Source organism: Achroia grisella, unplaced genomic scaffold (genome assembly GCF_030625045.1).
Source record: "Achroia grisella isolate CSIRO2021 unplaced genomic scaffold, CSIRO_AGI_Agris_v1 utg517, whole genome shotgun sequence".
NCBI lineage: Eukaryota > Metazoa > Arthropoda > Insecta > Lepidoptera > Pyralidae > Achroia > Achroia grisella.
In genome coordinates this window covers 316241-344232 of record NW_026712910.1, presented here as the reverse complement: position 1 = coordinate 344232, position 27992 = coordinate 316241, and the positions used below count along the sequence as shown (strand labels likewise).

Sequence of the window (27992 nt, the reverse complement as noted above, 5' to 3'; positions counted from 1 at the left end):
TGTATTGTTCAAACATATATTTGAAAATTTGTGCTACACAAGCATGATATAAAAATACATAATAAATATTAACACCGACTTAGCCACAAAATTATCAATCCTGCTAAATTCACAATAATACTTTCATTTCACTTACCATACTAAACATTATGCATTTTATACTGAATATGGAATGTATATAACAGTATAACAGTTTATATTCTAAATTATGCACTGCTTTAAAAATGGCAAGATATTAAAAAAAATATGAACATCTGCAAAATGAAGTATTTTCATCACATTAGTTCTGAACCCATGATAATAATAGCAAACTGGTATTGAAATATTAGGAGAATAAAGGTCTAGCACCCATTTATTAATTTCTACAATGTGAGTCTTCAAACCTTAAATTTTATTATGTACACAAAAGTACAGGTAACTTTTTTGTACATTTCTTACAAATTTCAGTAGAACCCGGTGTTTACTTACACAAGAAGAGTAAATGCTTGAACTTATAAAAAACTAATTCTAATATAGTAGGTCAAATTTGTATATAAACACAAAACAAACACAATAAAATAACAGGTAACACATTTTACACAATAATGTAAATCAGACTATTAAACAATCACTAACAAGATGTAAAGTAAATTATAAAATTGGAATAGAATTAATCATAATCATGTGCATATAAAAAAGTGCTTGCCAGCAAATTGGAAATTACAAAACAAATTTATCTCGTGTCGTTTACAGTAGCTAAATCTAATAAACCAAACGAAATTAAACGAATTATTGTTGTTAAATATTTTGGAAAATATGATGGCACTAAGCTCTTTCTGTAACATTATATAAAAAAAAGTTAAAACCGAAACCAAAACGGCAATACTATTACGTATTTTTTTCAGCATATTCAAATTGATGATCATGATTATTTGGTTGAATTGAGGTGTATTGAGTGCAACAACAATATATCATTTCAATGTACCACCCAGCTTGTTTCCAATTACTAGGTTTAATTATTTGCATTTCGTTTTCTGTTAAAAAAAATTTTGGATGACATTTTAGTGTGACACATTTATATAAAACTTAAAAAAAAGATTTGCCTGCTTTACTATTTGTATATATAGTTACTGTAGACACGATTAGAACCCTGTTTTTCATTGCACATAATTGAAATTTATTATTTAAACTTAAATCATTATTATACAAAAAACATTAAATTGAAAATTATTTGTGACCCATAAAATGAATGACACATGTCATGGATTTATCACAAGTTTTGCTGTATAGCAATAACTGAAGGCCTTTATATTACATAATAGGCCAAATCTTGAGACAAACTTAATACTAAAATACTATTTCCATATAAATAATAAAAAAATACAAAAAGTATGTATAATGCGTACCAATCTTTTAAATCATAAAGCCTGAATGTAAAAATTTGGAATGACTACTCCTTTTAACCATAAACATATAATTCATTATAGAGGTACGAGGCACTCTACTCGTAAATTGCATTTTATATTAAAATTCTATAATGGTCATGACTTTAAGCATTGATTAACTTGTGTATTATAAATGTGAACATTAAATCAATTATTATTAATTGACAAGAACACTATTTAGGAATTACTTGTATAGAGACCATCACACTTAGTAAATTACAGATTGTAGGCTCACAAATTCACGAAACACAGCGTAAGCCTTAAAATATAAAAATATTCTTTCACAGTGAGCAAGTGTTATAAATGCATAAAGAATGTTGTACAACAAGGTTCTCTCATGTATTATCAATAATTTAAAGAAAATCTGATTCAGTAAAGAATAGATTTTTTAGCATATCCACATTGGATTTCGGCACAAAAATTACAATAATTATAATATTGAAGTATGCTCAAAAATTGCAGCTTATAATTATGAGATTATGCATTAGGTTTTTTCATTTGCATTCATTGATTTTACAGTGCTCCTACGAGAATCTACTGCATCACCAATGAACCGTCTTTTTTTTTTTAATTTAATGGTAATCTATTGAGATCAGGGTACTTGTTTAGATAATGGATAGTAATTAATAAAGCTACTTTGTGTGTCTTATAGTATCTGTATATATTTAATTGGCGGGTACTGTATTTGTGTATTGCGTTGTTGAAAACAATTTGTGAACTTACATATTTATGCTTCAAAACGTCACAACAAGCATTATAGTTTCATTTTTGGAGGGGGTTACAATTTACTCATTACTCTCGAATCATTTCGTATAACCCACTGTCGAAACTACTGTGCGTTAATGTTATGCTCTCGGAAAGAGACCTATAAAACTGCGGTGTATACGAAATATACGATGTATTTCGCAAATGAAATTAATTTAAGCTGGTTTTAACCTCCAAGGAATTAAAAATTCCATTCGTTGAGATTTAAAGCAAATACATTCAGTTTATGATTCCTCGCGTTGTAGTCGGGCTTGTAATGCAGCGACATGTTGTTCCAGCTCTCGTACTCGTTGTTGACTATTTTGCAATTGCCGCTTAACGATTCTTAGTTCTTCGCCTTGCCGATTGAATGCTAGCCGCAACTATAGAGAAAGATAATTGTGTTATTTTTATTAATGGGGCTTGTGTAGAGCCATCCGAAAGGTTTTATCCTTACAGACATGCTCACATCATCTGCTTCTTTATCCCATTTATTTAGGGTCGGCGTAATATGTTTTACCAACATTTTACTACATATTAACTATTATTCGTAGATAAATAAACATTGTACAAACCATGATAATGTACAAAATTGGAAATATAATATCCCAGTATTTTGATACTTTATAGCCAATTCATTCTAGATAAGACTATCATTATATGGCTAAGTAACTTTTAAGTAAGTAAAAGTAACTGTTAAAACTCCGCCCCTTATATCGTATCAAAAATATTGCTTTAAAGGTCTGGACACAGCTATATAAATTTTAGCACCTCTCTCCTTCTTAACCCTATTTTCTTCAATAGTCTTCGTATTAAGTCACTCACCTCATGTTCAGTGCTGAAGACATCTCCCTGGTTGATTTGTTTGTAGAGCGGTACGGGCTCTGCATCGCCGGTTTGTTTCCCAAACATGCGCTGCAGTTGATGAAACTTCGTGTTTTGGTTTGCGTTCGTCTTCTGCGACTTCTCAGTTAAGGGCTGCAATATAGAAACCATTAATTTACGAGAGCTATGGTAGTAAGTTACGTAATGTCTATATTTACATATGTTTTTCTTAAATTTTCATGATTTCTCATCAACCTACTTTAAAAAGTAGTTTATAATATAATATGTGATATACTTTTTATATGATATTTATTATACAAAGTGCATTTATTTTGAAATGTTCTATATGTATTTTAACGATATCTAGATTCGCTCCATTATATATGCCTATATATAATAGAGCTTTGTATATATTGACATATCACTCTTAATAGTTCATTCAATGTTTGTACATTCTAAGCAGTAAAAGAATACGGAGAATGGATTGTTAGTAGTGCGTGTGGTCCCCATTGCGCCCTATTAGGTTGACTTCCCTGCAGTTCAGCTTGGAAATTATCACGATCAATTTCTGATTTCAACTTTCTGTCTTACCTCATAATCATCCTAACTACTCTCTGCTAGTGCCTCGCACTATTATTTATTAAAACATTGCAATTTGATGTGTTAACTATCTTTCGAGTCTATCCATTGCAAAGGTACAAGTAATCAAATTATTTTTTCGTTATAAAATTAGTGTTATATTTATATAGTTTAAGGTTTCTTTGAAGTTTAAAGACTATGTAGTCAGTCAGTTGGCTTTTTGTTAGTTAGGCATTACGACAAATATACATACCTGGTTAGCTTCATGGTCGTTAGTGTGATTGTCGGGCTGCCAAGTACCGAGGGGTCGGTAGTCGGGAGTCGTCTCCCGCGAGAGAAACGCGAATTTCTTACGATTATTAGCGTCTTGCGGCTGCAGCGCCGGTGCCTCTTTACTGTTCGTGCGCGGCTTATGTGTTGATATTGTTACACCTGCGATATATATTAATTATTTTATGTAAGTGTTATAACTTGACTATCGTGACTTGGATCTAAAGGTCTGTGAGTGAGAATCTCGCCAACATATGACATAACAGGCATATTCCATGGATTTTTTTTTTCTACAATTGTTTATAATCAAAATTATTTATTATAATTAGTAGGCAATTTCATTATTGAATCAGATTAATTGCGATTATTGTCGCCATGTGTAAACATAGTAGGTGAAACATGTGACTGTATTAAAAAATAAACTTGTTGAATTTCAGTTTGACTACTTCAGTTGTAAAGTTTCCTTTTGATATTATTGTTCAATGATCTATAATCAGTGTTACATATTCCACTTTATAGCGAATATGCCCAAATGTTCAATGAAAAAAAAAAGCTAAGGAAAATAGTCTAATAACATATAAGTGGTCAAACTTGCCTGTTTTCATACTAATGAGCAGCGGCGGTGCATTCATCCCACTCAACCAATCCTTGGCGGAGAGTGCTGGCAGTGGCGCCGCCGTGTCTGGATATAAATCCTCCTAGAAAGTAATTGTGGTAAAAAATTTTATTTCTACATATATGGTATATTACTTAGATTAATAATTTTCTATACTTTGGGCATTTTTAGTGGATATTGTAACTACCAATGTAGTCCTAAATATGCAAACATATAAGAGATTTTAGTTTCACACTATCTAATTCTAGATAATAAATTTAATTTAATTTTTTTTTTAATTCTAGTTAATGAGTATGTGCATTAATCAATATATTTAAACAGTAAATATCTCAATATCTGAATATATAATCTTTATATATAGAATTCCCATATCATGGTGTTAGTTGCCATACTTTTCGGAAGCGGCTAATTTTGTTTGCCGGGTTCGTTAATAGTATATACATAAATGATTAATGTCAAATTTACCTGAAAACAGTCAGATTTTCTGGGCACGATCATAGATATAGGTTCGCACAGACCCCGCGACGTATGCAGTTTGTAGAAACGGAAAACTTCGCACGCCCCCGTGTTTACACCACGCTTGGGCATGAAGCCGAGGCCTCTCTGAAATAGAAATAAGTGCGATAAAAAACTTTCTAAAAACATTTTTATATTAGAATATTAATGCTAGTAGTAGTAATATGGATCGCTATATAATAAGCGGACAACCACAGTCAGATGTCTATAATAATTATTTAGTTCGAGGGACATTTTGGTGTGTTTTAAATTAAATAGGGTATTTTGTTTTGAATAAACTTGAATATGCGCATCATCAGAATGTTATAGCTATTATGCCAAAAAGTTTGACATATGCGAGTGTCTGAATATACATCTAATAATAATATTGTTAGGCTCTTTAGTGAGCCTAATCTAACCAACTAACTAACCTACTCGAGAACGGCGCAACCGATTTGAAGTCTAAGGAAGTTCCAAAAGGCTAGAAAATGTGAAATTACAAGAATAAAACAATGTACAATTTAATTTTCCAATTTAAACTTTTCGTACCTATAAAACAGGGGGAGTTCAGAAATATTTTTTTCGAGTACCAAATTAGTAAATTAATTTTTAGAGTATTCAGTAGGTAACACTGAGAACAAAGTATCAGTTAAGATATGTTTAAGAAAAGTATAAAGTAACATACAATGAAAATTAAAATAGTACAATGTAGTCATTATGAACCCTTTTGATTGCACAAATAATACAGCATTAAAAATAATGGTAATTTATAAGTATTAATAGGTACCTGTGGATTTCCGGATAGGAATTGGTTGAGAAAATGCACATATGGCGGTACATCGACAACTTCGTAGTATCGGATATTCCCGTCGCCCTTGCCAGCAAGGTAAACCTAGACATAATATTTTTTTTTACAAGCAGGATTAAAAAATGAGTGGGTTATAGAGAAATAGTGATATTGTAATATTGAAAGAAATCAATCTCTCGATACAATCTGAATGAGATGAATACGAATGTCATTTCCCTTAAATTTTTAGAGATGTTTACCTGAGAGAAAAAGAACTAATTAAATTATTGATACATATATTGACTCTATTGTACAAATCACTGTCAATATAAAAGATTAATTGCCTTGATCTTGTCATAAACTTTGAAATTGTTAAGTTTTGAAGTTGTCATATTAATATTAAAATTGTTTATGACCAATAAGAATAATTATTTATAGTGGATTTTCCGCGTGTGCACTTCATTCGCGTAACCATCATTCAACGGGTTAAAAAGTAGCCTGCTATGTCTATGTTAAATTATTATTGAAATTACTGATTTCCCACAAAATTGTTTAGACATAATAAGGTAACATATAGCTACATCGCTATAATTAGTATTCAAACGCTCATTTCTATTATTTTAAACTCACCATGTTAGTATCATAGTCGTAGTAAGGGAAAACAACTCCCGATGAGCTATCGATGGTCTCGCATACAAGGGGTTTGGAGAGATCATGCTGGTCCCACACCGCGTATTGTCGATCGCTGTACCGTGAGAACCCAGTAGTCAGCACCTTGCCCTGACTGCCAAGAAACGTGCACTTCGATGCCTTAGTACCTAAGTGGCAAGCGCCTTCCTGTAATTATTAAATATTGATTAAATATATATACATACCCATAAAATTTTGGATAGATGTGATGAAATATTTAGGAATATAGTGTGACACTATATTTTTAAATATAACACAACATACACTAGTACTTTTGGTATCGTTTTAAAAATTACATAATCATAATAATTAAATATTTCAATGACTAATAATTTTATTTTATTTTTAATGTAAAAAATTAAACTGGAATTCTATTTGAATTAGAAATTATATGCTAGAGGATTTCACACATCTTTTCTAATTATAATTTTAATGAGACAATCTTGACGGATGATACAGAGGTGCTTCCAATGCAGATATTTTTTTTAAATCTACGTCTACGTGAGACGTAGATTTCTACGTCGTCGTCAGAAATCTACGTCATGTATGGAACTAATGGAATAAAAGTAGCCTGTCTAACAAATAACGCACAGCTAAGAATTTATATTTATTTCAATAAATATAAATTAACACAGAAAATCACTTACTGAAAGTACAATTCCCCGTCTGGGTTCGATGACACGCAGTTTTTTATCTTTGCATGTAGTGGCCAGCAACGAGCCATCGCGGTTGAACGACATGCAGTATATCACATCACTATGGCAATCTATCACTTTTACAGCTTCACCTTTACCCACGTCCCATACGAAGATCTGGAAATATACAAAATTCAATGAAGAATTGCACAGACATGACCTTAACACAGCATAGAGAAAAATACCTCTTTATATCACATCTATACTTGTATTGTGCTTAGATATATATTTAAGTGCTCTATTTTGTTTCCATGATAAGCACTTTCGGTATATCATCTAATTACCTAAATAATATGCCCAAGACCAACCCATTTATATAAACCAAATAGGCACTTTAGTGCAGTCACGTTTCTTTATTCTAAGGCTTTTTCGGAATGAAATTTCGGTCAAAAACAATGAACAAGAAACTTGACTGTAGCACTTTTAAACAAATATTGTACAACTTTAATTTTTTAAGTCAAAATGTGTATGTATACAAATTACCAAATAGCCATAAGATTCAAAATATTATACAGACAGTGTGTTCTAGAGCATGACACATATTACATATATTTATATTAATCTTATACCAATAGTAGTACATTTTAGAGGAATTTATTATTTTGCATTTTGGAACGCGTAACCTCAATACATCTTTCCATAGTATAAAATGAAGTCGCTTAGATCTTTTAAACTACGGAACCGATTGTAATGCAGTTTTTAGCAATAGATCGAGTGATTCAACACCAGTGCGAAGCCTGGGCTGGTAGCTAGTGTAAAAAAAAATATAGATTTCCAAACGTGGTCTTTGGTAATGTGAAATTGTTTTGATAAACGAGCTTACGAGGCGAGTCTTCTTTGAAAGTTCAAGATATTAGTTATAACGGATAAGCCAAACGGTTCAATATCTTTTGCCGTTCGTTTAATACGTGTTGTCACGCAACGTTGCCTTATTATATTCGAATCCAGTTTTGCGTGACACTTGAATGTTAAAGTTCACCGTTTAGTCTATTTTGTGCAACAATAATAAACTGGGTCATATAAGTTGGCTGCATTATCTCATAAATGAACTAAAAATATTTTATCGGATAACTGTACCTCATTCGTTTATCGACATTAAGAAATGGCGACATTATTTTTAATTAATGCAGAATGCGATTAACTACAATATAATTATGTGATAAGTTATTATTCACGTTTATCATATCAAGTTACTTAAGTACATTTATTAAATTTATTTTAGTACTGTCCAGAAAAAAAGGTTTTATTTTGTCATTAAAGTACGTGGAGTATTTTAAAATATAATGAATAAATTTAATTACAAGAATACGAAACATCTTTTAAGTATTTGTCAACAGTTTCTTTTAAATTAAGAAAAGAAAGGACATAATAGTTCAATAATTTAACAGTCTTGCTTGCCAATTTTGCAAACGAGAGGTTAAATATATGTAGATAAAATCACAGGCATGCACTATTAGTTTGAAATACCGACAAAGATTGCAGTTTCAGCTTTTCATAAGTAAAATAACATGTATTTATTTTTACTTTCTCTATCCACCCAAAGGTAGCCTGGAAGAGATTGCTTAGCGATAAGACTGCCTTTTGTATCAGTTATTGTACATTTACTATTTTTTTTGTTCTGTAATTGTTGAAAAAAAAAAAATAAAATAAACTATAATATTACCAAATAATCGAATCCGGCACTTAGTAGAATGTTCTCGGCAGTGGGATGCCATTCTATGTATGCGACACGGCGCTTGTGTCCGTGTAGTTCCACCAACCAATCGGTGAGGTGCATAGATAGCCCTCCATCTGGTATATGCCATAATTTGACCTGCAACAGTTTGATATTTTTATTAACATGAATTTCCGAACAGATGTTTCAGTATACGTAAATTTCTAAAAAAATACATGGACTGTAAATTACTGTTTTCGCAAGAGTCAATCAACTAGTCTTACTAATATTATAAACGCAAAAGTTTATAAGTATGGTTGTTTGTTACTCTTTCACACAAAAACTACTGAACTGATTTTGATGAAACTTTACAGTAACATAGTTTATGCATCATACTTATGAATAACATATTCTTTTATTGAAATTTAACGCGGGTGAAACCGCGAACACAGCTAGAAATGAATAAAAATATATCAATATTTCTTTCATGGCACAATAATATATATATATATATATATATAACACTTGCAAATATCCATACAATTGCGCGTAATTAACATTAACGAAAAGCAATTGAAGATATATTGATTCGGAAATAATAGATACCAGTCATATGCCAAGGTCATGACAATAGATCGGTGTATATATAAGAAACAACTATTAATAGAAAATAATTACAGTGGTACCATCGATTTATAATTTGAAAAATAACATTATACATAATAATGCAATATTTGGAAGAATGTTTGTGAAAAATAAGTGAAGAATAAGTGTAAAAAAGTGTCTGGAGCGGGAACACAATGACTATTTTATATTTAAAAATCAGAATAATTTTAACAAATAGTATATTTTCCAAGAGAGCTCACAGCGAAGGCTAGTTCAAAAGTTGACATAAAAGCAGATACATAGGTACGTATCTGCTTTTATGTCAACTTTTGAACTGTATTTTAGATTAAAATAATACAAAATTTATAAAAAGAATAGTAGACAAGCTGCCCGCAATAATCATTACACAATTTTATTTATTATATAAATTTATAGCAAATTAAGGAAATACTATGCAAAATATTGAATAAGACCGTAAATTTATGTAAAAATTTAAATATTATGTATGTAGGAACTTATTGAACGGAACTAGCCTTATTTACATTTTCATGTTCATAATGTAAACCGACAAATTGGCCGAACGGAACATCCTCACGTAATGGGCAGTTGCCACGGGCAAATTGCAGGCACGACAAAAATGTATTTAAAAAAAAATATTACGAACTAAATTACCGTGCAGTCATCAGAACACGAGGCTATAATGTTGTCGTTGAACGGATTCCACTTGATATCGAGCACTGGGCCTTTATGTCCGGTTACACGACTCGCGTTGAAGTCCAGCCGGCCAGTCTGAAACATGATATTTATTGTAACTGTATTATGAAAAAAAAAAAAAGAATTAAAAATGACTTAGTCCCTATAACACTAAACATTATGTTGGTATACTCTTAGATTTATTTCTGTTTGTATCGATTTTATAACAGTTTAATAGAAAATATTTAAAAAAAAGGATGATGTAAAAAGGAAAGCTAGTAAGTCGCTTTAACTTTTCTTTTCTGTTGCTTAGTTGTTTTCACGTTATGCACGATATACTGCTATGTCACCGTACCAATCCTTCATATTCTTCTGTAATTTTAAAACGGACCTGTCTACGTATAATTTTTTGTCTGAGGATATAGCAGTCGTGCGAGTTCCTTACAACATATCCTTCTACCACACAATGATACAACAATCTACCGTCCACAGCGTGATAGGGGCTTTATTCCTTATCACTTTGCATTAGAATATCAGTAATAATATGGCCTATTTTAATCAATATAAACAACAAATGCTCAATTTCATAAAATGCAACATTTGTTTTAATTACAATTACAGACTACTGCAGTTGTAATTAGGACAAATGTTGCAGTATGGTTATTAGACCATAATGTTCTTTAATTGTTCAGTTAGTATTGTAATGCATGATAGATAACTTACACATAAAACATATCTACATCTAAAATAGGTGTATTCAGCAACGTTCCAAGCAATGTAATAATCTTTGTGCGTCTTATTATCAGTCCGGTAAGAATACAATAATTTTTCAAGATCATTATCGGATCCTTCAAAATTATATCATATCTAGGTGTTGCAGGTATGCAATACCCACAGCGAAATATAATAATTATGTTATCCGTTTTATCATGACAAATGAAACACTGGTTTCTTTCAGTTATTAGATTGTAGTTGTTCGCTATCGTCCAACGTTACAATAAAGATAAGGTGACGTTGGTAACTTCGGTGCGTAATTAAAGATTGTTGAACAAACCCCGCTCCTAATGGAAGTTTAAATACATCATTTCATCATCATCATCATCATCGTCATCGTACATCATTTATAAATTTATTACGACCCTAATTTGTGTCTCTAACAGCTTGTCTGTTTAAGTTAAGAACATAATCATTACAATACAAAATTTAAAGCCAGGGACGTCAGAATTAATATAAACAGCTATTATCTTGATTATTAGAAAAATATTAAACGATCAGTGGAATGGAGGGACATATCTCTATTGAACACTATAAGAGGTTCAACAATATACACATGTATATTGTCAATTGTTGCATGTGCAATGAGCATGTCAATCGCTGATAATGTAACTTTCTATAAATGAAAAAAATCGATTGAGCATATTTTCAGTTTATTCAATTTGAATTATGTAAATTCAAAAGTGTGTATGTCTGGCTGTTTGCCGCCTTTTCACGACTAGATGGCTGAACGTATTTTAATGAAAGTATAACATGAGGACAGGCATAGGCTAATTTTATCACAAAAATTTGGATGATAGTGAAACTTTGTGCACAATAAGCCGCAGGTAATACACAATAAGTAACATTAAGTTAAAAATAAAAAAATCCTTTTTATAAAGATACTGGTAGCGTACCTTTTTATAATAATATCATATTAGATAATATAGTTTACTTATTAAAAAGAGAAAATTACATATTATATTAATGTAGAGAAAATAAATTATTATCTTATCTCCTAATCATGAGAATGCCAATTACTATCAATTATATATTTTGCCAGTTACCTAGTGCCAGTGAGTGCAGGCTTCTAAAATTTCATATTACCATCAGATAAAAGAAGATACTGTAGCAACTGCTTGTTACTTATAAAACCGATTTAAATTATAACAATGTGACGTTACGAATTAAACTCTCACGATATTTCCAGTTACGATGATATCGTCGATTCTCGTGACGGTATCGCGTTAATTAGAGACGCAGATTACGTTCAGTGTACCAATGCGCGAATATTATAAGCAATATACAATTATCACTTTGTTATAGAATTTTATGGTTGAATGTTGCACAGGTGGAGGTTAAAGCGTACATTAGTCCTCTAGACATATTGTAAAGTGGTAATATTGAATAATGTTGAATGGTATGTTAAGCAACAGTATACTTTTGTCAACAATATTCAGAAAAAGAAACAATTTAGTTCGTAGTCTGTAGGTTTCTATTGGAAATTCCAATAGAAACCTACAGACTACGAACTAAATTGCTGTGCCCGATATCCATTACAAGCGTAAAATTATAAATGGAATTATTGTATAATAATTGAACGATTAGTATTTTAGTTTTGTAAGACATGCGAGGATACAAAAATATCTAAAGCTTTCGTACCAATAATGATTTATCGGTATTATGTTAAAATATATTTGGAATTATCAATAATTGAAGAAATTGAAAACTATCACTAACGAAACTCTAAATTATTTAGTTCGACACATAAATAATAAAATCATAAACAAGCCGCGTATACATGTGATACTCATATTATCGAGTATTTTTTTTTATTTTCTTCTTATCTATGCGCGCTTGTAATTTTATAAATTGTCATTTGAACGCGGTTTATATTAATATATATTGCAGCAAGCTTCCTGTAATGTTTAATTCCTAAATAAGTTAAAAAATAAGTCATCCAATTTTTACCATTAATATCAGTATGAAGTCATCGAAACAGATGATGGCATTTAATATTTCGCTTTTAATATGCAATTTGCTAGGCGTAATATTACTAGGAAATTCTTATTGATAATGCGCTTGCAAAGCTATGCTCTACTAATGCCACATGTAGCGTAGAACAAATTAGTAAGTAGTAGTAAGTAGCATTGCTTTGTAATTAGGTACATGTTACTTTTAGTCATATCGACATACTGGTTTGTAATTTGTATAATACTAGCTGTGTCCCAAAAGTTTTACATGTTCATACGGCACCATTAATTTTTCGTCACAATGACAATTTTAAAAATAGATTGGATTTTATTAGTATACGTCAATCGTTAGTTGCATCTTACATATTATAATTTATTCGTTTTTCTTTTAAAGTAGGTTGATTACTTACACATTTTTTGTTTTTTAAGAGAATTTTTGAAAATTTTTCAGTGATTTTTTACTATTTTCAAAATAGATAAGTTTTACTGTATCTTTATTACTAAAACGACTATAAATTAAATGTGTATGGTGCACTATATTTAAGTTTGTATATTACTATAACCATTATATGAATATTGTGGTGAGCGGTAGCATAAGCTGGACCACGCGGTCTCCCATCTATGTATCGTGGTTAATTACTCGTGAATTTTACACAATAGGTTAGCCTATCGTTTAAATCTTGATTTTACTTCAAGATCATCCAAACATCCTCCATCCTAGCGTATACCGTTCCATATTGTAATATTATATATATCTCTAATATTGATTATTATGGTTAGGTATGTAAAAATACTAATAGCCATTGTCTTATATATGTGTGCTTGTAATGAAAGACTTAATAGTGTGTGTATTTGTTTGGTTATAGTATTTGTAACCTTGATTCACTAAAACGTTTTTGTTTAAGGAATATTGACGCCTATTGTGAGTTTCTTTAGATAAATACCAATTTAGTTCTATTCAACTAAGATAGTTTCAAATTTCACCTATCTGTTAGCATTCCTCAAAGTAGTTGGTGTGCTCCGGAAACGGAAACATGGAGAGAAGTCTTGTCAACAACAGCTCTAAATTTAGATCTCTCAGGTAAGAATGCGCCACTCTTCTCAATAAACGTAACGTGAGTATAAGTTGGGTTTTTTTGGTGTTTCTTTTTATGGTATATTATGTATTGCGAACACTAAGCTAAATACATCGTTATGTCATACTTATTTTTATCAGCAGGATGTTATATTAAACCTACTAGGACAGCATAATACGCCGGCTCATGAAAACCCTAAATAAACTGCCTTACTAACATAAGTAGAGCAAATTCGTGCGTAAAAACTCCGTGCGCAACAGTGGAAAGCTAAATATATGTTATAGTTTCGCGGGTCGATATGTTATAGTAATCACGTGTATTAATTTGAGGTTATTGTTTACTAATTACCTCAATGAGAAATAAACTTCGTGTATTTATGTAGTACTTTGGTTCCAGTTTATTTTATTTAAAGGTCATTTAAGTTAAGGACAGCTAGCACTTTGTCGTGTCGAATATATCAAATGCCGTAGCGTAAATGCCAATGAGTATGTATTTGACAAATCTGAGTACAACTATATATTATAATTGAAATGTATATTTTAGTAAAAGTATTCTACGAAATGTAATTTGTAGTATAGTAGTTTAAAGTATTTTCACATATCATCATGATATGGTTTTGTTTGAATTTATATAATTCAAGGCGTAATTAACATACTTTGATGGGGAAAGTTGCAAAGAGTATAAGGCAGGTCTAGCGAGTAATAAGAAAAATGCCGAGTAACTGTCTAATGATGCACATATGGATTGCAGTCGGTAACATTTCAAACAAAACAAATACCGTAATAATAAAACATTACTTAAAACACAATAAAATATGTCTAATAATAATTAAATTGAAAAAAAAAAAACAATTTCGCAACATTTTAGTTTTGTCGCATATTTAGATATTGTTACGTGATATCGACACTAAAATACATAAGAAATTCAGTGCAATACAAATTCGGTAAATTAGAGGTTAACTATGTGGATTTTATAATTAAAACGGATCATTATAATATTGATCTAGAAAATTTTTTGCCAATACTCAAATGCTTTTAACACTAACAATTTGTAGTTTACTTCGGAATTCGGGATAAGATTAGATAAAAAATACAAGACTTTCATCACATGTTTAGAATAGATAACATAGACAAAATGTGGTATGTAATTTTTTTTCCGTGACTGTATTATATGTTTATAATACAGATTCATTCTTATCAGTAACCCCATTGTTTAATACAATAAAAGTAAATAGTTAGGTAACCTATTTACTATTACAAAATTTTATTGACTTCTATTTCCTGTTTAGGTATGATTAATAATTCGGCGATTGTTTAAAAATTGTTCTCTGACCATTGAACAAAATAAGTTCATATATTATATTAATAATTTAATTTATAATATGACATGTCGTCATAATGACTTTTTATTTTTTGATAGTAACAAATTTGTTACAAACTTTTGTATGACTGGAGATAGATTTTATCTGCCTAAAAAACAAATAACAAATATAGCTAGTTTACTAGCTTATAATATAAATGACCCCATTATAAGTAATATAATGGGTTGCATTAATCCAATTAGTAGTACTTGTACTAATGTTAATACTAAACATACTGAAAATATTGACATAAATATTGATTCTAGTAAGAATCCTTTTATTTACAAAAATTTAAATATGACTGCAGATTTAAACTGCTGAAAAAGACAAAGGGAAAGCTATCAGAATTGAAAATTGTTCACCAGAACATACAAAGTTTTCTCGGCTGTGAATTAATTATTCAATTGTTTTTAGAAAAAAATAATATAGATGTTTTATGTTTAACTGAACATTGGCTCAAAGTGAGCAATATGATGTTCAGCTTAAACAATTATAATATTGTCAGCTGCTTTAATAGAAAAATAGTAAATAGAGGAGGTTCTATGATATTGGTGAAAAATAATATAAAAGTAAAAGAACGTAGTGATATTGGCAATCTTTCTGTTGAATGTTGTATTGAAATTTCCTGTGTGGAACTAGACAATTATATAGTTATATGTGTTTATAGACCTCCAAATAGTGATTATAATTTATTTGAAGAGGTAATGGAGGATATTTTAAAAAGAGTATTTAATATTAACAAAAAAATTATAGTGTGTGGTGATTTCAATGTTGACATTTTATCACATAATACCACAAAAACTAAATTAATGAGTTTATTTCAATCCTTTGACTTGAGTAATGTCTTCCACGAACCCACTCGTATCACTGCCACGTCTGCTACTTGCTTGGGTAACATATTTAGCAACAGTGAGTATTTAGATAAAATAATAATAAACAACCTTCCTTCTGATCACTGTGGTCAAATAGTTATTTTTCCAAATCACTTAAACAAAATTGGGAAAATTAATTTATTAAAAAGAGACTTGACTAGTTATAAGATAAATAAATTTAAAATATCAGTTCGTAGTAAATTAGATTTTTATCTTCCATCTAATGAACCTAACAAACTTTATACAGATTTCTTCAATATTGTTTCTAACGAATATAATAAGACTTTTAACAAAAAAACTATCAGTATTATTAACAAAACAAAATTTTCAGAATGGGCTACAAAGGGAATTCTTAAAAGTAGAAATATATTATTTGATTTATATGCTCAAAAAAAATACCGTTTCGATAGTACATTCGTAAATTATGTAAAAAGATACTCAAAAACTTTTAAAAAGGTATGTAATGTAGCAAAGTCTAATTATCTAAATAAAAAAATTAAAGAGTCCAAGGATAAGATAAGGACAGTGTGGAATATTATTAACAAAGAAACTGGCAAAGTTAAAAGTCCATATAACGATTTTACGCTAAATTATAATGATAAACTAGTAACGTCCACAAAAGAAATTGTCAATATTTTTGAAAATTTTTTCGCTAATATTCCAACTGATATTACTTCCTCTTTGGACTCTTCTCCTGGTACAGCTAAATCATTCCTTATTGATAATGTTGTTTCTTGTCCGGTTACATTTAAATTTACATTTATTGACATTGCTACAATTACTAAAACATTTAAACAATTAAATTTAAAAAATACTGAAGACCATTGGGGCATGTCTGTTAAAGTTATTAACACCGCTATAGATGTTATTGCTCCATATTTAGTAATTGTTTTCAATAAATGCATTTCTGACGGTGTTTTTCCCAATTTAATGAAACATAGCAAAATAACTCCACTCTTTAAGTCAGGAGAAAAAACTGTGGTAGGTAATTATAGGCCTATATCTATCTTACCAGTATTGAGTAAAGTGTTTGAAAAAATTATGCTCAATCAAATGCTACAACACTTTAAAGTAAATAAACTGCTTCACAGTCGACAATTTGGTTTCACGGCCGGTAAATCAACTACTGATGCCGGTGTAGCTCTCATTAAATATATATTTGATTCTTGGGAGAGGTCTCAGGATGCAGTCGGTGTATTTTGCGATCTTTCAAAAGCATTTGATTGCGTTGAACATGAAACACTTTTGCTCAAACTTGAACATTACGGTATTAGATATGAAGCACAAAGCATGATGAAATCCTATCTAAATAATAGAATGCAAGTTGTCGAAATAAATGGTGTAAAGTCTGAAGGAACTAGTATTAAAATGGGTGTTCCTCAGGGCTCCATTTTAGGTCCTTTCTTATTTTTAGTTTACATAAATGATCTTCCTTATATGGTAGAAAAGATAGCTGACATAGTTCTGTTTGCTGATGATACTTCATTAGTATTCAAAGTCAATCGACATATTGATGATTTGGACGAAGTAAACGGTGCTCTTTCTTATGTTTTAAAATGGTTTACGGCTAATAATATGTTACTAAATGCAAATAAAACTAAATGTATCAAATTTACTCTCCCCAATGTAAGGCCGGTAGATTCAAAAATCATGTTGGACAATAAACCTATTAATTTTGTGGATGATACTGTATTTCTAGGTATCACATTAGATTCTAAGTTGCAATGGGGTGCCCATATTACTAAATTAGCGAGTCGACTTAGTTCTGCCGCTTATGCGGTAAGAAGAATTAGACAATTAACAGACGTGGCAACGGCTAAACTTGTGTACTTTAGCTATTTCCATAGCATTATGTCGTATGGTATTTTGTTATGGGGCAAAGCAGCTGATATAAATACAATATTTATTTTACAAAAGAGGGCCATTCGCTCCATTTATAGCATGGGTTCCAGGGAGTCTTTGCGAGAGTGCTTTAAGGAATCAAATATCCTCACCGTTGCTTCTCAATATATTTATGAAAACATCATGTATGCCAGGAAGAATATAGACAGTTTCAAAAGAGTTAGTGATTGCACTAATAAAAGCTTACGTAACAATAACAAACTGATTTTACCTAAATGTCGTTTGGCTAAAGTTAGTAATTCGTTTTATGGCAATTGCGTAAGGTTTTACAATAAAATACCAGAGTCTGTTATAAATCTGCCAGAAAAAAGATTTAAATGTCAAATAAAACACTTCCTTTGCAAAAAAGCTTACTATAAAATTGAAGAATTCGTTAACGATAATAATGTTTTTGTAGAAAAATTTTAAATACATAGCACTGACAATATTATCTGATTACACTAATAATGAGTGCGTAGCGATTTCTATGTTGATTGTCGCATGCCTCTTACTTGTTACACTGTAATTATTTATATAAAAAAAACATCTATCAAAAAGAGCAACACACAAGTTTCTTGCTCGTTCTTCTTGTGATGAATCTGCATTCCGAATGAGTGGTAGAATCAAAATATGACTATTCAAAAGTGCTTGTAATGAGTTTATTTGAATAAAGATTATTTCTATTTCTATTTCTATTTCTAAAAAATTATAGAATCTTTAAGTCAAAGCATTATATATTTCAAGGAAAATAGATTTTTCCTCCATGTATTGTTCTTTCTTCTGTACCGTATAATTAAAAAGGTGTTCTGGTACTTACATGATCTAAAGGTAGAACGAGAAAGGCACCTCCGCCGGCGACTTCGGTCACGATGGCCACAAATTTAGGGTTGACGGCGCAGAAGTTGGAGTCGTGGGCATTCCTTGTTATCTTTATGTTGTCATAGCAACGCTCTCTTTTGAAAGACACGCCGTAAACATGGCGGAATTTGGAACTCCTCACGCCTCGAAACCATACCTGAAATTTTTAATTATTAGTAACCGTGCTCTTATGATACGATGTCGAGATTTTTCAACATAAATTGTTAGCTAGATAATGTGCTCCGCCAACATTACTCCATAGATTCTAATCATATACAATTAATTGTGTAATTCACGTAAAGAGATGTTTTTCGAACTGATGACCCCTTAAGATTGTTATTAAATTTCTCATATCGTAGTTTCGCAATATAAACCTACCGGACGTTCAGTTGTTTGACACTTTTGCGTTTTACTATCGCTGCACGTTCATCACTATGTTAACTCGACGTTGGCAGAATTCGAAAGTTTCTATATTCGTTAAAAAAAGCTATCATCTGACTTGATTATATCTATTATTAAGAAAAAAATAAACTAAGTGTATAGCGAGTAATAGCGAGACCTCGGCTTTAGACCATCCTTCTGGTAGACTCTAGGAAAATTATTATGGAGGCGATATTCACACACTTCGCAAAACTAAGCACAAAACGATCAATTTAGCTTGATGATGTGTGTATTATTGTTGCTTTAAATGTCATATGATTTGAAAGTAGATCCGTAAATACAATATATCGTTAGCTACATTTTTAAAGTATATGTACTGTAATCATTGCTCCATTACGTCAACAGGTCTGTTCTCTTGGATTACAATATTAGACTAGTGTCAAGTTTAGTAAAATATCTTGTTTATGCCATCTGAGATTGCAGTCATCTTTATACTTATTAATTTATTACTGTTTCAGAAGAAGTGTAGAGTCATATTTATATTTTCACACTACTTTAACATAATGCTCCATTGTTCATTGGTGTCGCTCACGACACCGCAATGATTTTGTACGTTTCACTGAATGAAAGGAAAATAGAAATTTGTAAGAGGTTCAACAATTCATTATAATAATATTTATAAAAAAAAAAACGGGAAAGCAAGTTAATTATTATATAAATAATGATAATAAATAATTCTGGACGTCTGGATCATAGTGAGATATAAATTATCCAGTTTAAAAATAAAAATACAGGTAGGAACAGATACAGGAACGTAACATGTACACATATCAACGCAGACCAATCACAAATGCAATTTTATTAAATTGTAACGATTGATTTTATTATTATTAGATTGTAACCTACAGCTATTTTAAGTAGAAGCCTGTGTGTCAAACCTCTACACTACCAAGGTCTTTAAAAATGTTATGAATAAATTAATATCATAGAACTTCAGTCTGTGATCTCAGATGGTATTAGACAGTTGTTATTATATACAGTGATTGGTTAAACAAGATTTCGGGCAACATTCATTTTAAATTGGATGTATGAGTTGTTTGTTAATAAGTTTGTATACACACAAGAAAACAGATAAGCATTAGCAATGCTTGTAAAATGTAGGTGTGATAATAATAATGAAATGGAAAATACAAGTGTAATATAGGAAATAATACAGACATTGAAGCATGTACAATAGTTGTAATATGCCATACGATTACAATTAGTTGAAGCAAATATAATTTTCCCGTAAATATACACCATATACCCGTACCTATCTAGAAACTACAGCATGAGGATTTTCAAGATGCTATGGTATTTCAGACGTCTATAAGCCATGATAACCATTTACCATCAGATGGGCATGCATGTTTGGTACAAACGAGGTATAAAAAAGTGGTTTTAGTATTCATAGATTAGGTTGAGAATTGAGATTGTCGTCTGTTGTTTGGCATACATGCCAGTATGGCGACCTAGAATATTTTTCATTAGCTACCGGAATCTATATATGACTATACATTTTCTCAGACCTTTAAATTGTCATATCATACTTAGATTTACATTTACTCGAACCGGCAGATTTTTGAAAGCGATTGATCGAAATCATATCGGGTACGTGTCAAATGGAATTAAAATCTGCTCTAGATGGAATTGAGAACAACTGAAAGTAATGTTAGGTGTCACTTTCGATGCCTGAGATTGGGACTATCAAGTCATTTTCATTTAGGTACTTAATTTCATTGAACTGTATTTGTATTAAAAATATTAGGAACTAGCTATCGCCTGCGTGGAATTATATATATATTTTTTATTATGTTTAATATTTTTTCAGTAACAAAAGTAGACCGAGTTATACCTCTTAACATTAGCTGTTTGCGAGTGAAAATCACGTCAAAATCGGTCTAGCCGATTCACAGATTAGCAAGATCAAAACACAGAAAAATATTTTTTGATGTACGGACTGTATTTACATATGCATTTAGTGAAAATTTCTTAATATATTACAAAAAGACGCTTCAAATTTATTTATTTGTATAGATGCCATTACCTAGTTAAAAAGCACTACAAACTTACAAGTTCTATATTTTTCCGTGAGTGAGGTTGGTAAACTACTTAACACTGATATTTTTTCTGTTTTTTCTGTTCTGTTCTGTCATGTCAAAAGAGTTCTGTCATAATTATCCTTATTAAACAATAACAGTAAAAGAATATAGACGGAATTGTCACATGCTACATGTATGTGAAAATTGTAAGGAGTAAGTTAAGACTACTTTTATTTTAAAATTTTAGAAATATTATTCATTTTAATAAAAAAAGATTTAAGTCCACGCGGACAGTCTTGAGAACATCTAGTCAGATAATAAGATTGTTATGCAGTAATAGGATATATAGGAACATTGTGAATATAAGTCCTGTGTGACTGAATAATACACTCTAGTTCTATCGAGAAGTCGCGATGAACCAAGAAACATCCATATCTTTACTTTATTCCAGACATCGCCTGACAATTTTGTGTACCTATATGTTGATAGTTTTGTTGTTTTTTGCATAGACTACACAAATTGAAACCATCTGGCAAACGCAATGTGCAAATACATGCAAGTATGTCACATAGTCAAGAACTGATGTACAAATGTAGTTCAAATTAGATATTTACAAAAGATGCTCTATTGTATATAGACGATTAAAATATATAACCGAATTAAAATAGAGTGGTTGAAAACTAGTATATCTCATAAAAGTTAACATTATAATTAAAAAAATTAAGAAAAAAATAACTTTATGGTCTGATAAAATAATGTCCTACTTCACTGTACGCTGACGAGCATTATGGCCAATTAACATCTTTACGTAATTAATATAAACTATCGTGCATACTCGGACTAGTTTAAAAAGAATAAAAATTAACGCTGCTGGATATTCAATTGTAGAAGTTAGTACGTAATGACTTCTATTATTACCGTACTCTTTCTTTAGTTGTGTAGCTATGTATGTGTGCAACATAAGAGTTATTTAAAAATAAAATATTTCCAAGAATTGATATACGAACTAATATATAAATATGAATACATACTAATATATTTAATTTATGCATGAATAAAATCATTATTATATATTCCTACATAATAATGGTTAATATTACTAATACTAAAATTACAAAACCAATATTATATAGGTGTACAAAAGTCTGCTTGGATTTGTCGATACAATGATCGATTTTTTAAAATAAGTTTGAGATAGAACTTTGGCAAAATGGTGTGAATGAAGTACTAAACATACATACATATTACTTTAAAATTTATTATACTATAATAATTCAACATCAACACATCACAGGGTATTCGTACCATCTCCATTCATAACAAGAGGATATTAGCATAATAGTAATATATAAAATATTAAATTAAGCAATAACATTATGGTACCCTATATAAGATGTCAGATCGCAATGACGAATATATACTTCTTTACATTGTAAGATAAAGGTTTACTTATAAATTTATCCAAAAACCATAAAACTCGATAGGATACCACCGCAACGTTATTTTTGTTAGCAGGCCGTCTTAAAACAGTGTTTATAAAACGGCTGGTTTTTCGATGATTTACTCATTTGCTATTATTAGATGCCCATAAAGGAAGTAATTACCTACTTATCTATTGTTTAAGAACAAAGCTAAAACTAAACAGATACACTAAAATAGAAAGTGCGCGTAAAAATATATATGAAATGAAACAATACCTGTGAATTAGTCATCTCGCCGCAAGTCTACTCCTGTGCAGAATCAACGCATGCACTACTTTATAGGCGATCTCTATACAGTTCTGTGCATTTTACAAATAGCCGTGTACACAAATAACATAAAAATCAGCAGCCCACAACATTGCAGCACTTCGTAACTTAACACTGAAATTTGCAAATAAATAAAACGGATGCATTAAACATAACATAAAAATGAAAAACCATGTGCAAAAACTGTACAAAACATAATGGACACTGCGGACACTAGTTGTGGTAATGCTATGTCGGTTTGAAATAGTAATTACGTGTGCGATTATGACAGAGCGGTAGAGGCGCGTGTCTTGAGATGCGAATGAAAAAAAAGTGAAAAGATACTCGTTACTAAGTCATTGCCGCCGTCGTTGATGATGAGAGAAATTTAAATCCAACGTTCATTCTCTCGTCGACATAGCATCAATAAAATGGCAATAAAATAGAATTTAAGAAACATGTAAGTTGGTGCTTTAATTATATAGCATCCGATCGAAAGTAGTTTTTACAGTTGAAAACGAAACTTAATGTCGGTTTATGTTTTAGTTTCAGTCGAAATAGAAAATTTATATTTCGGAGTTTCTTAGTTCTCTTGTACATTTCTATATTACTTTTACATATATATTTCTTATTTATCTGTTTAATGTTTCATTAATACACATAAAAATATATAGCAATCATATCAATAAATGTTGTTAAAAAATATTAATTAATCATTCTTTGATTACAATAAAAATATATTTATCAAAATAAATGTGTTAATTGTACAATAAATAGAACTACCTCGGAAAAGTTTTTTTTGTTCTAGCCGAATCTAGATCTGCTCTTTTAGTTTAGTATATTTATAATATGCCGTCTAAAATGAAACAGATTAGTTCAGAATATTACGAAGAAAATCTGTTACTTTTTCATTTTGTTGGATTCTATTTATTTTGATACAAATATTTTTTTATCTATCTATTTTATTTATGATTGAAGAATTCGCCACATTGTCGAACAAAGGTTTTTTTGTACTAAAAACATAAACCGGCTGAAATTCGCAATATTGTAACACTTTCCCTGTTCCACGTTCGAGATGGTATTACATGATAGTCAGCAAAGCGTTACAAAAAAAAACTCTAGATGAATGCACTACCGCCTACAACTTCGGGCAGCAGGTACAGTCAGTTTCATAAATATATGATGATAGAGTAGTCAATAATGTGACGATAGAATAGCTTTAAACATTGATAGCAAGATTTTAATTTTATTTTAGCAATTACGGTTATTGAATAATTAAAAAAAACAAATAATATACCTTTCGCCTCGATAGTCAATTGTTACACGGTAAAAATAATTATTTCAATTAGAATGTGTTGCTAATTTTTTTTTAGTCAGAACAGTAAGATTATATGATAGTGGATAAACTATTGACTACGTATATTTTAATACAATTCTGATCGTATTTCATCTATATATATTTGAAACTGACTGTACTAACATATGAACAACTAGCACTTACGTCACGGTTCGTAGCTTCGAATTAAATACAAACAATTACCTACTATGAAGCAAATTACGCAATTGAATGTAAGAAAATAAATAATTATAAATATTTGACCATGATTTTATGAGCTGACGTCACCGATTATATCATACCTAATGAATGACTGCCTCTTCAAATAGTTCTTGATCGATACAATCTTCACGATAGACATCATAAAAATACAAAACAACATTCCCAACAATTAGTTGGCTATTAAAATACATTAATTGAAGATTCAAATTTTTAATAACATAAATGGTGAAAGTCTAGTGGAAATGTAAATTAAATTGCTGACTAGTAATAAACAATATTTTATATCATAAATAAATAATAGGTACCTCAGGTTAAAGAATGGGCTGGAATTTCTTTTTGTTGCATATGAATGATTCTTAATGAATCCTTTGTCTTATAATATTGCATTTAGAAACACCACAAATAATGTGACTATTTAGTTAGTAAATGATTTTTTCTATGAAATTAAACAACAAATTAATTATCGACCAGAAGTAGTATAATTGTCATAAGGGCATTCTTTAATAAAACAATTTAATGTAAGTAAATCATAAGGATCTACTAATATAATAAAAATTTAACATATCTAATTTATATTACTGGCTTAAAATTTTGTAAAAATATGGGAGTATTTGTTTAAGCATCTTTTAATGGTAAAAGGATTGGCTGACAAGCATGACTTAGTAGACTGAAGTAGATTGTTGACGAAAGATTGAAGATTCCTTCTATACACCGAGTAAATGATAATGTAAACAATATAAAGTCAACAAGACACATGGTTTAATACCTCAACACTGGTTAAGCGCACAATACATTGACAAATACTTTAATCAGATCACTACAGCAATTGATATTTGACATTAACACTTCTGTCTTATGAATCTTTAATCTTCAGCATAGGGCATCTCTGTCAAGACATTGCCAAGCTTACTACAGAGATTTTCATTTATGATTGTTATATTTTATGAGGGACAATAAATTACATATTATTATGTTACCTATCTAAATAATGGAAACCAATGTAAAGCAACAAGCCAACTACTGCTTTAAAATATGTCTACATCAAAAACATATAAAAAAGCATATATTTATTTACGAGTATTTAACTTTTCCTATAGAATGATTAATGGCTGATATTTTTTTTTAATTCAGTGAAAGATTGAAATCATAAAACATATTATATGGCCACACACAGTCAACATATACATTCTTAGACTGTTCTATCCTTATTGGTATGCATGATTCAATATAATTAGCAATAAATAATGTAAGATAACCAGGGTATGCATAATTGATAATACAGTATCAGAGAATAATTGGTAGTACCTGATAAATAAACAAATATATAATACATACAAAATCTGCAAATTCAATATAAAGTATAGTAGTAGATAAAAGTTAAAATGTTGTAAATATGTATGTAGTTGTACAAGCCTCCCACTGGAATATTCAGCCCACTTTGTAACTAAATTATATGATAAATTCTTCCCGCGCTTTGATATGACGATATGATTTGGATGATTGTTATAGTTCCTGTGCTCAAATGAAATAATTCGGATAAGAGTGTGCTTCCATAGACCTAGCAATGATTGTTTTCAAAGACAATATACAAAATTTTACTTATTTGTGTCAGATAATTAATAAGAGTTAGGTTATTAAAAATAAAACTTACAAAGATCACACCATACTATAAGACCCAGCAAAGAAGGGATTTAATTTTATATCTTCTCTTAAACTTTCAAATTACTTATTAGTAACTTAAAACTCTTTCCACAGGACTCTATTATAGTTTTAACATTTTAGTGTATATAAGAGAATGATTCAGACATTTAGTACCAACTAACATTGAAAAACAAAATTGACATTTTTTAATTGTTTTGTTGGTAATAAATATACCTATTAGTGGGAAGCAAATTCTTAACTTACAAATTTCACTTTTCAATTCTGCTAATGAACAGACATATTTTATTTAACATAATTGTACAAAATATATTTTATATACTTTTTGGAATTAATAAAAACATGTTAAAGTTCGATGACAATAAGATTTAACAGTCTGAAATCTAAAATTGACATTTGCACTCATTAAGATTTCACACTATGAACTGTGATTTAATACTACTTTAATTTATATATTATTAAAACTTTAAAAAAACATTTAGTACAGAAAATCAGTGATAATCAAGACATGACAAGGACTCAAGGTACTGGTAAACACACATGTGGTATATTTTGCAGATATAGATGTACACATAGATAGACGATGGGCACTTACCATCTGAGTGGTCTGTTTGCTTGGTTGGCTCTTTATAAAAAGAAAAATTACAATAAATCTATTTATTAAAGTCTATAAACATAATTACTACTATTATATATAAGAGTTATATTATAATTTTGTCTACAGAATCTGTAATGTAAGTACAAAATTGTACTTATATGTGTAATACATATAGTCATTATACTTGGTTGAATATAAATATTTAAAGAACATATTATTTGGATTTTTAATGCTTTGGAATATAAGCGATGGACTTACATTACTGCAATAATGTATTTTGTAGACTTAACACGTTGTGTCATTAATTTTACTATTCACGTCCAAATTAACTAGATAAATGTATTTACATACGATTTTAAATATTATATTTATTTGTAATATAAATAAAGTTTTACCTTTGCGGCAGGTTTATTACAAGCTCTAACGTCCACCAGGGCGCTGTTCTTAGCTGGACTCTTTTCAGATATGTTGATTATATCCAAACAATTAGCTTCTCTTATCGTTTCATCTTTTACGGGAGGCATATCCCTGACACGAATTATTAATTAAAATTATTACAATTACTTTGTTTGTTGTATTTCTATATCAAAAAACACAACAGACTACAATGGAGTACTAATCGAAATGAAAAATGATTGAAGTGAATGAATGAATGTATAACACCGAATTACAGATCAGAAAGATTGATATACTGTTTTTTTTAATATTTATGTTTCTAATTGGATACATGTCTTTTGGCCAATTGGGCTATACCTTTTTGTACACGCTCGTTTTGTTTTAGTCCTAATAAAATACATTTATTTAGCATTACAGTTGTATTATGCATAAACTTTTCAAATAAAAGCGGTACTGCAAATGTACACATAAATAATGTTGGGAAATTGCTAAGGCAAATAATATCCATAATATTTTTTTTACAGAAAAGATACTCTGTGCGATATTAGACATAGACAAAAATGACAGTGACATTCGACTGAATGAATGTCGCGTTAACAGTGTGGTCATCATGTTATCGTATTTTGGTCTAAGTAAAATTTTAGAAGTGGCCTCGGTAAATGTTTAAATAAAACCAGTATTATTGATTGTTTGTTATCTATTTATTTATTCTTACACTTACTCCGAAAATACAAAACGACT

At 30.1% G+C, this 27992-nt stretch overlaps 1 protein-coding gene across 2 annotated transcripts; it reads right to left on the bottom strand.

The window, feature by feature from the left end:
* Positions 1-2: 2 nt before the first annotated feature.
* LOC131847277 (coronin-2B-like) lies at positions 3-27483 on the bottom strand. Of its 2 annotated transcripts, XM_059196810.1 has the most exons (13): positions 27251-27340; positions 23011-23175; positions 18811-19008; positions 10058-10174; positions 8789-8938; positions 7078-7242; positions 6371-6577; positions 5741-5845; positions 4924-5061; positions 4438-4540; positions 3826-4004; positions 2994-3146; positions 3-2551 (listed from the first exon to the last, which is right to left on the bottom strand). In XM_059196810.1, exons 2-13 carry the CDS (start codon positions 23023-23025, stop codon positions 2414-2416), a joined length of 1668 nt encoding a protein of 555 aa, XP_059052793.1. In that variant the 5' UTR covers positions 23026-23175; positions 27251-27340; the 3' UTR covers positions 3-2413. The 2 variants fall into 2 exon arrangements, with proteins under 2 accessions (XP_059052793.1, XP_059052792.1); XM_059196809.1 differs by lacking the exon at positions 23011-23175 and having other exon boundaries at positions 27251-27483.
* Positions 27484-27992: the final 509 nt, after the last annotated feature.

Bases quoted from the DNA above. Each gene is read 5' to 3' on its own strand.
- LOC131847277 (XM_059196809.1), bottom strand. From the start codon at position 27,379: ATGCCTCCCGTAAAAGATGAAACGATAAGAGAAGCTAATTGTTTGGAT. The intron at 5,062-5,740 runs GTACCTATTAAT...TTTCTATTTCAG, and splicing joins TCCTATCCGGAAATCCACAG to AGAGGCCTCGGCTTCATGCC. The intron at 3,147-3,825 runs GTATGTATATTT...TCTATATTGCAG, and splicing joins ACGACCATGAAGCTAACCAG to CCCTTAACTGAGAAGTCGCA.